This window comes from Drosophila gunungcola (assembly GCF_025200985.1).
Source record: "Drosophila gunungcola strain Sukarami chromosome 2R unlocalized genomic scaffold, Dgunungcola_SK_2 000006F, whole genome shotgun sequence".
Lineage (NCBI taxonomy): Eukaryota > Metazoa > Arthropoda > Insecta > Diptera > Drosophilidae > Drosophila > Drosophila gunungcola.
Window position 1 is genome coordinate 887839 of NW_026453168.1, and position 12246 is coordinate 900084.

At 45.0% G+C, this 12246-nt stretch overlaps 5 protein-coding genes across 11 annotated transcripts; 3 read left to right on the plus strand and 2 right to left on the minus strand.

Moving 5' to 3' along the window:
- Nucleotides 1–83: 83 nt before the first annotated feature.
- On the plus strand, nucleotides 84–3083 carry LOC128255007 (phospholipase ABHD3). Of its 7 annotated transcripts, none has more exons than XM_052984419.1 (4): nucleotides 109–568; nucleotides 632–948; nucleotides 1233–1404; nucleotides 1476–3083. In XM_052984419.1, the coding sequence occupies exons 2-4, from the start codon at nucleotides 749–751 to the stop codon at nucleotides 2685–2687; spliced, it is 1584 nt and encodes a 527-aa protein (XP_052840379.1). In that variant the 5' UTR covers nucleotides 109–568; nucleotides 632–748; the 3' UTR covers nucleotides 2688–3083. The 7 variants fall into 7 exon arrangements, with proteins under 7 accessions (XP_052840385.1, XP_052840379.1, XP_052840380.1 ...); XM_052984420.1 differs by having other exon boundaries at nucleotides 109–349; XM_052984421.1 differs by having other exon boundaries at nucleotides 109–349; nucleotides 637–948.
- Nucleotides 2985–5859, minus strand: LOC128255019 (5'-AMP-activated protein kinase subunit beta-1). The gene is made up of 3 exons (XM_052984450.1): nucleotides 4915–5859; nucleotides 3414–3644; nucleotides 2985–3353 (listed from the first exon to the last, which is right to left on the minus strand). The coding sequence occupies exons 1-3, from the start codon at nucleotides 5557–5559 to the stop codon at nucleotides 3207–3209; spliced, it is 1023 nt and encodes a 340-aa protein (XP_052840410.1). The 5' UTR covers nucleotides 5560–5859; the 3' UTR covers nucleotides 2985–3206.
- A 1181-nt stretch (nucleotides 5860–7040) lies between these two features.
- On the plus strand, nucleotides 7041–9875 carry LOC128255035 (uncharacterized). The gene is made up of 3 exons (XM_052984469.1): nucleotides 7041–7240; nucleotides 7918–8236; nucleotides 9650–9875. Exons 2-3 carry the CDS (start codon nucleotides 8007–8009, stop codon nucleotides 9660–9662), a joined length of 243 nt encoding a protein of 80 aa, XP_052840429.1. The 5' UTR covers nucleotides 7041–7240; nucleotides 7918–8006; the 3' UTR covers nucleotides 9663–9875.
- Nucleotides 9876–9922: 47 nt separating this feature from the next.
- LOC128255037 (uncharacterized) lies at nucleotides 9923–10205 on the plus strand. Its single transcript, XM_052984470.1, has one exon. It carries the CDS (start codon nucleotides 9925–9927, stop codon nucleotides 10060–10062), a length of 138 nt encoding a protein of 45 aa, XP_052840430.1. The 5' UTR covers nucleotides 9923–9924; the 3' UTR covers nucleotides 10063–10205.
- A 130-nt stretch (nucleotides 10206–10335) lies between these two features.
- Nucleotides 10336–12192, minus strand: LOC128255024 (charged multivesicular body protein 4c). Its single transcript, XM_052984456.1, has 4 exons — nucleotides 11897–12192; nucleotides 11352–11529; nucleotides 11007–11293; nucleotides 10336–10946 (listed from the first exon to the last, which is right to left on the minus strand). Exons 1-4 carry the CDS (start codon nucleotides 12072–12074, stop codon nucleotides 10906–10908), a joined length of 684 nt encoding a protein of 227 aa, XP_052840416.1. The 5' UTR covers nucleotides 12075–12192; the 3' UTR covers nucleotides 10336–10905.
- Nucleotides 12193–12246: the final 54 nt, after the last annotated feature.

Sequence of the window (12246 nt, forward strand, 5' to 3'; positions counted from 1 at the left end):
TCGATTCGATAACATCGAATTTGGCAACATCGCTGCAAACATCGATTACTTTGACTAGTCTGGCAACTCTGCAACACACATTTTTTGATTTGGCGTCCCACGGTGTGTTTACATTTTTCGGCCTTCATAGTTTTCTTGAAGTTTCTTTGCATCCCAGTCGTTTTGTTCAAGGTTCCTTATTCCCTCTCGCCAGCCGCACAAAAAATGCATAATATTTTTTACAAAATTACATAAGTGCGTGCACCTAAAACCGCTTGCCTTTGAAAAGTTCCTGTACTACAGCTCTGCGAATTGCGACCGCGAATTACTATACTATAGTTTGGATTTCGATTCCGTCATACTTGGCACGGTAATTACCTGCACCCACTGAACCAGGCGAATCAATAGAGCACCATTCACCACCCACTCCGCCCATTCTTTTGTTGCTGCACGTGATGACGCCGAGGAGAAGTCCGAAACCGAACCCGAAACCAAAACCGACACCGAAACCCGGGGTCAATCCAATACTCATAGATACTATCTGTCCACTGCGGACTTAGTTTCGATTTGTGTCACAGCCCCGTCACAGGTTTTTTTCAAGTCGCCTTGTCTAAATTTGTATTTATTCTTTTATTTTCACCCTCTTTTCAAGGTAAGCCCCCCAAACTCTGGAACGTAATGCCAGTCACCACAATCGGCAGAGCCCCCAGACCGTAAACCCTCGGTTCTAGCACACTGCTATAGTTGTAGACGTTAGTTTAGAGTCGCCATGCTGTGCGCCCTTGTCCGTGGTCCATCCACCGGCCACAAGTTGGCCATGTACCGCTCCGTGTCCGAGCTCCTTGGCCCCGGACACGATGTCCGCCGCCCGTCCGCCGGAAGAGGCTTCTATCAGCAGCAGCAGCAGAAACCAATACCCGTATCAGTGCCCGTATCAGTACCAGCCCAAGCCCACCGTCGAGATCTGCTGTGAGTGAGCGATAAGCGCCGTATACGAGCCAAGAGCCAAGTGTACCTGAACCCGTTCCGCCTGTACCGTCCCGCGTCCCGCCTGCCTGTCCCCTTTCCGGGGCGTGTGACGTCTGCCTTTGATACGGACGACCACTCGTTCAATCAGAATCCATGTGCATACATTAGCGCGCGGCGATTAGATATGCACCTTGTACTTATTAGACCGCTAAAGCCCATTCATACCGCTAACAAGTCGCGCCGCGCTGTAACTCATTTCATTTGTGGCTTGTTCGCTATTCCAGCTCGCTTTCCTGGGCAGCAAAGACTTCCAAACCTCCAGTGCGGAGCCTTCATTCAGAACACGACGCCATGTTCTACTCGATGTACGCCTACCTGTCCAACCTGCCGCGCCTCCACGTCTTGGGCATGGCGGTGGTGGCCTATGTGGTCTATTATCTAATCCAGGTGGTCAAGGTGAGTGTAATTTCAGCGATTGCATCACGTCCGGTGCGCGACTAATCACCAAATTGGGCTTGCAATTACAGCGACCGATTATCGCCTGTTCGGACGGGCCGTTCAAGCAGTATCTGATCCGCAAGGTGCCGACGCTGGAGAACAAGTACTGGCCCACCTTCTGGTGCGTGGAGAGCCGTGCCCAGACCGTCCTTGCGAGCCTGCTGCGCTCCAAGAGTCTGCCGCACGTCAACTACCGCCGCGAGATCCTCACGCTGAAGGACGGCGGCGAGGTGGCCCTGGACTGGATGGAGGAGGGCTGTGAGGCCAGCTCTCCATGCATCCTCATCTTGCCGGGCCTCACCGGTGAGTCGCAAGCTGAGTACATTAAGTGCCTGGTCTTTGCCGCCCAGCAGGCTGGCATGCGGGTGGTGGTGTTCAACAATCGCGGACTTGGCGGCATCGAGCTGAAAACCCCTCGTCTCTACTGCGCCGCCAACTGCGAGGATCTGTGCGAGGTCGTCCAGCATGTGCGTCGCAGCCTTCCCGAGCATTGTAAGCTGGGAGCCACAGGCATCTCCATGGGTGGCTTGATCCTGGGAAACTATCTGGCCCGCAAGAGCGACGAGGCCAGGAGCCTTCTGTCGGCGGCCAAGATCATCTCGGTGCCGTGGGACGTGCACAAGGGCAGCGCTAGCATTGAAAAGCCGGTGATCAACAGCCTGCTGGGACGCCATTTGGCTGGCAGTCTGTGCCGCACATTGCGCAACCATCTGGATATCTACAGGGACATTTACCAGGACTCCGACATCGACATTCAGCGAATATTGCGCTGCACGACCATCAAGGAGTTCGACGAGCTGTTCACGGCCAAGCAGTTCGGCTATGCCCATGTGAATGACTACTACTCGGATGCCACGCTGCACAACAAACTGGACCACATCTCCGTGCCGCTGCTGTGCCTGAGTGCTGCCGATGATCCGTTCCAGCCGCTCGATGCCATCCCCATCAAGGCGGCCAACCAGTGCACCCATGTGGCCATCATCATTACGGCCCGTGGCGGCCACATCGGCTTCCTCGAGGGCTGGTGGCCGTCCACCAAGGACCAGTACATGGGCCGCCTGTTCCAGGAGTACTTCACCAAGGCTCTGTTCGACGAGGACGGCGAGTTCCAGCACACGTCCAACAAGATGCACGAGCGATTCTTGGCCAAGCAGACGGTGGCGCTGGCCTCCTCCTCGCCGCTGCTGCTGGCCAAGAAAATGGAATCCGACCAGTTGGACCACAAGGTCAAGCTGATGTGAAAGAGGCTCAATACCCTTGCTAAGTTTTTGTCCAGCTAGGTTTTCCAGTTAAATACATAGTAATTCGCGAATGTATTCCGATAGATTTCCGTGAGCGAGGACCTTCGTACACATGTGATATGAAACATTGATCAAAATCCAAAGTGTTGTTATAATCTAAGACAGCGAATAGGGAACCAAATTGTCAGTCAATACGGATAGATGCCTAAATTATTCTTAGACCGTGACACTAATGACATATCATCTTGAAAATGCAAAAAGCCTTACGATTAGTAGTGGTGAATTCAAATACAAATATTTATGACACAATGCAATAATCTTATATTTTTACAAGTTCCGTATATTTATAACTAAAAAAATACAACGCTTAATAAAGAGAAAAATAAAACACTTTCACTGCATAATATAGTAGATTTGACAAGCGAGACGAATTGGGTTTGGGGTATTTCCCGAGTCGACCCAGGATTACCCCCTCGTAAAAACCAGGTTCCTATAGCTAAAATACCAATTGCAAGTGGCCTAAATGGGCTTGTAGAGCAGCGTCGTGACGTACTTCTTGCGATACCGATGCGTGGCACTCAGCACCATGACGCCATCCTTGATGGACAGTGCGTACAAGTGGTTCAGCATCACATGGTTGGGTTCCGGCAGCAAAGTGGGTTCGCACTGGGAGTAAACGGAGATAACATTAAGGGGGGCATCCGGCAAAGCACTAGGAATACCTACCGAAAGCGGTGTGTCCTTGTTGAGGATGACCTGCAGCAAGTGGGGCGGCAAGACGGGTGGGCCGGACACCTTCTCCCAGGGCTTCACTTGGGGCACCTCCTGCGTGTACTCCTTCTCCGCGAAGTTGGTCACGTTCTCACTGTCTTTGGCCAGCGCCTGGAACACCTCGAAATCGGATTCCCGCACGGACACCAAGTTATTTCGTTGTCCCTCGTCGTTCTCAACGCTTTTCTGAAATTGCAAACCGATGAGTAATAATAGCTGTGTAAACAGTGCCTGAGAAATAACTAATGCATAGGGTCTCTGTTGCGTGCCATTCATGGGCAGTTCCCATATGTATATAATTGTAGCCAATAACAGGGGCCCTTTCGTAGAGTTCAATAAAACTCATGAAATTGGATAGCAATATGTGCGATAGACAGAAATTGGACTGAACATTGTGTGAAAGTATAATTGTAAGCAATAATCTTACGCGATTGTATAGTTACTATACACATGTATATATACTATACACATGCGATGAAAAGCAAATTGCGTAGAACATTTTCTGTAAGTAGGCAGAGGTCAATATTTTATTTTAGGCAATAACTTGTTTCATTTTGCTGAGTAGAATTGATAGCGATACTTGCTTTCGCAGTAAAATTCCGTGGAATATTTTCTATGAGTAGTTGGCTTTTGATTTGCTTACAGAAGCACTTTAAAAATATATTTTATGACAAGTTGAAAAATGGTGGAGACTAAATTGTTTGATAACTAAAGCAATTAGCTTAGATATTCTCAATGAGGTTCGCCTTTTTCTTCTAAACCTTTGTAGCTTTCGATTATTATACAAGTTGAAAGGCTTTAAAAACTATTTAAAACGGTTTAAAGGTTACGAGATTAGTTTTACGATTGCATCCAAATAAAATAAATATAAATTCGATTAACACTATTTAAAATGAATTTGAAATCTATATAAAAATTTGGCAACTGTTTAAGTTTATGGAATTGAATTTTAACGCCAATAAGAATATTGAATTGGTTGTTTTCCTGATTAGCCCGCTTTCCGTTGTTTACTTATATACATTTTTAAGTTGTAAAAAAAATTAACTAAGAATATTTAAAGAGAAAGTAAATTTTACTTTGGTTCTCTGAATATAGTTAGTTTTATAGCACAAGGTTACCGTCATCTACTTTTAAGTTGTGTTTTAAAACAAGTTTAGCTCCGAAGGCCTTTTGTTTACCAAACGCTAATTTAAAATTTCAATTGCTTTACTGATAACACTGCTCACAGATCGCTTTAATAAAGGCTTCCGATAAAATAGCTAGAGCTCGCCGGATGAGCATCTCTGAACCCAATTGAAATCCACTACTGATTACTGGGGGACTTCGGTTTGTTTACGCCGATTACACAACGCGGGCGAAAATCGTTAACTGCGTCATTCGGGCGCCCGAATCGTAAACACACGAAAAAAACTGAGCCCACTTTATTGATTTTCCTCCTAAAGCACAAGAAACTGACCAGCTTGGGATCGTGCTTCCACTCGCCGTCCACGCAGAACTTATACTGGTGGTCTCCCTCGGGCAGATCAATAATGGTCACAAAATTCTGGTGGCTGCGGACCATCGTGATGGGCTTCCAGTCGCTGAAGGTGCCCGAGATGGTTACGTTCTTGCCGCCGCCATCCCAGCGCAGCACGGTGGGCAGAGCCGTCTTCCGAATGTCGTCCTCCTCGCTGACCAACTGAGATCCGGGCTCCGGTGGTTCCGTGCCCGGCTCCTCCTCCTCCTCGTTGTGCTCCATGCTGGATCGCTCTCGGTGAACCGCTGAGGATGACGTCTCGTCGGCGGTGCGCCTGTTGGATCCAGTTGCAGTTCCCGTGTAGTACGGGTCGTCGTCTTCTTGCGACGAGCCCTCGTTCAAGACTGCCGTATGTTTTTTGTCGAACGAGAAAGCTTGGCCTCCGCCCCCGCCTCCTCCCGCCCCCGCTACTGCACCGCCCACCAAAGCTGCTGCGCCAGCACTCCCGCCCTGTACCGCTCCTCCTCCCCCGCCCCCTGCTCCACCAACCGAGTCGCGGAAGTGTGCGGGAGAGCTCGGCGTGGACAAGTCGGTCGACTTGTGGCGCTCGCGCTGCATGTGCACTGAGGAGCTGGCGTTGCCCATGTCTAAAGCCGCTCTCGCTGGCCCTTCGGCAGGTCACGACCCGAGTTTTAAGAGGTTTTGTCTGGTGTTTGGGTCGCTCTTCTCCTGTGTCCCCTTTGACTTGGCACTTTGTTTTCCCCCTCTCTGTGCTGCTTCACGGACGACACTTTTCGCGGTTGGGCAGTCTTTTATAAGTATTTGGCATTTAGTGTGCAGAAAACTGCGTTAATTATTTAATCTTTGTTTCGTAAAAAAGTTGCTAAAATTAAATTGGCGAGAGACCACACAGAGTTGCTTTTTCGACAGATCAAAACAAAGGAGCTATCGGGCGATAACACACTGTGCCGCCCTGGTCGTAACAGCTGTTAATGCTATCGGAACTGCCACTTGTTTTAAATATTGCAACAGCTTTTGGCAGAAAGCCGTTAAAGCTTTGCGAACAACTAATTGTTTTAAATTTAATTGACATTGATAGCAACAAATAATCAATTCTTATCGTTTTAATTTTTAGAATTTTTTTTGCTGAATTGGTGGTATCCAATTGGGTCAATTCCTAAAATAGATATCATTGCTAAATTAGGTCAATGAATCATAAATTGTATTTCTTAATATAAAAATGCTACGGAATTCTGGAGTGACTAAACCCAAGGCATATAAAGAAAGTCATACAATTTAAAAATGAGCACTTACCGGGTCGTTCATTTTTTCTGTAAGTGCGTACAAACAAGCATTACAAAACAGAGGAAAAACTGAGGGTCCAAAGTCCACAGAAAAGTGAAACAAAGAGCAAGGGCGGAAGTTCGTTGGCAAGGCTGCTCTATGATGAACCAGGTAGAATGTGAATTTAGCTGCCAAAACAGATGCAGCCAAAAACAGACTCTAAAGACAGAATCACTGAAAAGAAACTGCGATCAAAACAAACTAGAAAACTGACTCGGAAAGTCAGGTACCAACAGAAACCAGACGCTTTCCAGACGATGGCAACATCCAAAGATACTCATGGAAAATACACACTGGATTAGCTAGCATACACTAAAAAAAACATAAAATTAAGATTATACATCCCAGTTTCATTGTCTCTTTTTATTTCGCAAGGCAATTAAAAGATTTGTATTGTTAGAAAGCATAAATAATACAACATTAAAACTACAATATCAGAAATAATTAAATTAGAGTTAAAAACCTTTGCTTGGTTTCGATACACTGTACGAGTCTTGCTAAATTTATATAGAAAATGTGGGTAATAGATTTCAAAAAGTCAGCTTGGTATAATGGGTTTGTTAAGTATGAACTTAGATTTAAACTAATCAAGCATGTTCAAATTCTTGATTTTAAAAAATGTTTAACCGATATACACAAGATTTGTTTCTGTGCACTCGTGTGGTTTGTATGGGTGCATGCGTGGTAGACCCACTCACACACACACCCAGACAAAACCCGACGCCTTCGCATTTAAAATTGATTAAAACTAAAAAGACTCGATTCCGATGCCGATGCCGTGCCTTGTTTCGTTTTCAGTGCGATCGCAGACATTGTGCAAAACGGTTCACAGTTCTCTCTGCTCGACTGGAAGTGAAGTGACCGTGCTGCTATTGTTGTTGTTTCTGTTTTTGTGGGAGTGCACTGAGCGAAGTCGGAGAAATCGTGTCAAAAATTAATTGGATTTAAAGCCTGCAGTGCAAGTGGCAAGTGAGCATTTGAGGTAGGTCAGTGGGTTGGCTGGGTTGACCTCGCAACTCTTATCATTAGGTGGTTTTTCAAGGCTAACCTTACTAACCAACTGAAAACTAACCCGAAAATCTATGAACCTAACTATTTCCCATGGCTCCCGTGAACGAAGCGTGTTTCAGTCGATTTCTAACCACATTATCAGCCTAGGCGGTGAACTGTTTTGAACTGCTAATTGATAATATGTACGCGGCAACACCTATATATTTAGATTTGAAAGCAAATCAGCTTAAACATCAAACTACGTCGCACTTGCCACTTACGTGCAATTTTATCGAAGCCTGTTTGATCAGCCTCAGTAAATTTGAAATACCTCATTGCTCGGTGTTATAAATACTCTCCTAACTCGAAAACAAAAGACCCCACCCCTGCACCACTCGGTGAAAACAAACAGAAACCTTCAAGATGGCCACCGCACCACCTGGAGCAGATACGATGATAATAAATGTATACCAAGAGACCTTATCAATAACTCGACTTGTTTTCCCACTGCACCATAAATGAATTCAAAATCAATCTAGCTCGTTCGACAGCCAAAAAAAGAAAGATCTCACACTTGGAAACAGCTCGGGGGGCACAAGCCCACCGAAAAAAACAAGATTTCAGAGTCAAAATAAATAAATTACGGTGTCTTCACATATATATTTTTAGCTTTATCAATTTCGGGCGTTTCTTTGGAGGCTCGACACATACATATACACACAGCCAATCGGAACGAGATCCGCAGCGAGGGTCGCACCATGGATAGCGTCAAGTCGTTCTTCGCCGGTTCCAGCAAAGATGGAAATCTGTCCAGCAGCCAGCAGTCGAATGTGCCCGGATCCTCCATCAGCAGCCGCTGGGGACGGAGCTGGAGCACCAGCTCCCAGCAGACGGATCCCGAACCAGGACCCTCCAACTCCACGGTCAGCAAGAGCGGAAACCCATGCGATGTGAAGCGCAAGGATAGTGATAACTACTTTTACATCATGTAAGTTGGGTTTCTTGTTACAAAACTATATTTTGAGTGTGGGGAACAACAAGGGTGGAGATAAGATAGAAACATCTTTATTTATTTTCTCTTGGGCATTTTCAGTTAGTTATAAAACATTAAACACGGACAAAGTCCAGTATTTTCATTTACTATACATGATCATTTATTATACTATCATATTTACTTTTTTCATGTCATTTTGCAGATAGTTAAGTAATACTAAAGATGAGTCACAGTTGATTAGATTTACTTTCAGATAATACAATCTACTAGTCTTATTATATTATTCATCATTCTGTTTTTATATTCTAAAAAATTTAAAAGATTTTCCATTTAAAAAAACTTACAGATAGTTAAAATATAAATAAAGATGGATTGTCGATGATATGATCAAAATTATACATAAAATGGAACATAGAGTCGCCTAAAGTCTTCTGTAACTTGTAACTCTATAAAACAGTTTGTATCTACCAACATTTAAAGAATAGGAATTTCGAAGTTGTTCTTTTGCAATCCATGTATTGATATTTTGAGCTATACATTAGGTTCCCATCGATTCCCTATCCTTTGTGAGGTTTTATATATTTAGTAGAATATACGAAAAGTAGATAAGATAGATTGCAATTGCTTGATCAATGACCTTTTAAGTTGTTGATTTTCAAAACACTTTTACCAGTACACGCGTATATCTATAATGGTATCTTTGTGTTCCATTCTTTGCTTTATAACTCTGTGGCTATTTTTTTATGTAGTGCTCAAGAGGTTTTTATTTCCTGTTTATTACTTTGTTTACTTTGTTTACTTGCAACTGAGTAATCAGTCACAGCACATGGAAATCCATGTGTAAATGGTTTGGTAGCTGCTGTAATTTCGGAGCCCTGATAGCCGTGCAATGCCTGCAATTGACGATTACGACAGGGGTTAAAAGCTCGATCAATGTGATTAATTAAATGCCAAAAGACCGTAACCAAACGTTCTCTATAGAGGCAGGCAAACCAGTTTATGCGGTCATAGATTCGTAAGCTTACCTTGAACGCCCGAGTTTTGAGCGCTGTTCGGCCTAGGCTGGCTCAGAGTTCTGAGCGAGATAGCCTGATGTTTGGGGACGTTGGGGATCTGGACTGGAACTGCAAAACCAGTTAAGAGTCAGTTGCGAATCAACTGCCGCCGCGAACAGCTGAGGAAGTCCCGTATTTAGAATGTGAGTGGCCGGGGATAGCCCCGAAAATAACCGATCTGGGCGTGGATCTGGCCAGGGGGTATGGGTATAAAGTGCGTGATTCAGTGGAGCAGCTGGTCAGTAACCATTGGGCAATCATACTCTCAGCACGCTGTAAGATCCGCAGTCGGGTTAATAATCACCAAAACCGCAACTGATGCAATACCATCTCTCGTTTCGATTCGTTTTAGGTGGCGCGCTTGAAGAATACCAGACTATTGTGGATCGGAGCATCATTTGGATGAGTCGTGATCCGTATCTCAAGTGACCTGCAGCTGTATCTGTAACCCTATTAGGAACATCGGAGCGCTAGCGGCAACAACAGCCTTTTGCCTTGTTGCACCATCTCCATTGGCCGAGTCCGGTGTTTAGTGATACTAGTTATTTATTTACAATTATACACACAAGACATTCAAATACCCCTTTATTTGTACGTACTGTCCGATCGATCCACCCTATTTCCTATATGGACGCCCTCACCATTTTGGGCTTGGTCTACTGGCTGATCTGCATGATTTTGTTCGGACCGTTGATGTTCTTTGTCTGCGTCTACCTGCCCGAAGTTCCGGTGCGATATGTGAAGAGTCTGAGGCAGCAAACCTGAGTGCCTGTTCCTTTCCAACCCACTTGACCACGAATTAGCCAAGTCCGTAGTACATAGATTAATCAAACCATAGTTGAAATGATATTGATGTACAACCGATCGATTTTTAATAAAATGCTACTCCTAAATGTATGGAACTTAAATGTTAAACTCGTTTCAATCGGTGGGGCATTGGTAAGGGGATTTTTTTTGGTTGATCAAAAAACCCCCACATGCGTCAGTATAAAATTAATTTCATAACTAAAGGACCATAAAAAGATTTAAAAATCAGAATTTCTAAGCTTCATATCCGCCGATTTATTAGAACCGTTTTAATAAAATATTTTGGTTTATTCTTTCTTTGTACCTCTCGCATTCAGTTGCAGTCGAGTGGTTTCTTACTTTTATTAATGTGAATTGTTCAATACAAAGCTAAGTCTGCGGGAATATGAGTGCCACAAAACATATTGCTGGTGTTTCAAAAAAGCTGCTTTTGTTGGTTGGAATATTGGATCCGCAATCAGCTATCGGCCAACCAAATCGGCCATTTATTTGCGTTAAACAAAATAAACAAATAAAATCACAAAATAGTACCAACAAAATGTAAAAGTACAATATTTTTTCGATGCGGGTATCTATGTTAGCTGATGTGTGGCCTGACTATGCTCCTTTCGTTTATTTGTTAAATCACATTCCTATTTTGTTGCCCATTTGATTGCCAAAGGAATTAATGCCTTGTTTTTCTCTCCTTCGCTTCAAACTAAAATTTGGCTTAATTAACATTATCTGTTTTTAATTAAAACAAGAAGATTGGGTCGGGGGTGAATATGCAGAACAGTGGGGAGATTTCGATAGCGCTTTAATTTAGTTGGACCAGGACAGCAGCTGCTTCATGTCTGGATCATCTGTTATGAAGTTGAGTTAAGAATTGAAGCGAGAAACTTAAAGGCTGCAAGTAAACTCACCATCATCTGGCACTACAGCTGTCGTTGCGGCCGCCTTCTTCTTCTCCTTGGCCTTCTCGGGCAAATCTTCTGTGGGCGCTTCGGGCAATGTGGGCGCCGGCTCGGGAATACCAATGATCTCCTTGTCGAAGTTCTCCTGCTCCAGCTCGTCGAGTTCCCGCTCGAGATCCTCATCGTCGAGATCGGCCCCAAAGGCCACTGGGTTGGAAATGGCATCGGAAATCTCACGGGCCACGTCCTGCTGCTCGGCAATATCGTCCATCATGTCGTGCACCTTGTCCACATCCCTGTAAATGGGTTAAAGTTAGTGCTTGGCACATATGCTGCTGCTGATCTATGACTCACATGTTCTGATGGGCTGTTTTGAGGGCATCCGCGGCATTCTTCATTGTGGTCAAAACGGCAGTGTTCGTGTTGGCGCTCTCCAAAGCCTCCCGCTGCATCTCAATGGTGGACAGGGTGCCATCGATCTGCTGCAGCTGCTTCTCCAGGCGCTTCTTCTTCTTGAGGGCTTGCAGGGCCACTGAAAAGGTGACAGAAAAGGAGATTAGCCGGATCCCAAGACGAGATTAAACAAATGATATGGCCAATTTGATATGTGTGGTTTCGAATTACTCTACTTCTACGGCTTGTTTGTTTTGGGTTATCAAAAGGAATGTTTATATTACGTTCTAGCGATTTGCGGACACGTCCAGGCATCGAATGGTATGCGGGTGAGAAGGGCGAAGAAATATAGATTGTTTTATTGAATGTTCTATTTGCTGGGCAGCAGCGGGGGCTGATTAATTGGGGGCCTCACGGCCGCAACAAAAACAAAGCAATGAGTCATTTTCCCAGGCCCAACTGGTGGCTGACTGGATAACAAGGACCTCCGCATGCCGCACACGTACCTCTTTTGTTTTTGGACGCATTCTTGCGAGCTATGTTCAGCTCGTCCTCGATCTTGGCCTCCAGGAACTCCTGCTTTTTGATGAGCATGTTCTCCGTCTCGCGCAGCTTCTGTATCGCCTCGCCGGTGGTGGGGGCCACCTCCTTCTTGCCGCCAAACATTTTCCCGAAGAAACTCATCCTGGCTGGTCTGCTTTTTCACCCGGACTAAGCAAAAATTTGGATTTTTTCCTTAAATTGCGTTTCTTGGTTGTCTGCGGATGTTGTTCGTATGCGTCACCCGATACCGATTGGTCTGTCTATCGGTCTTGTCATCGTAGTTGTGTATGCAGTTGGTATTTTTTCTGGACCG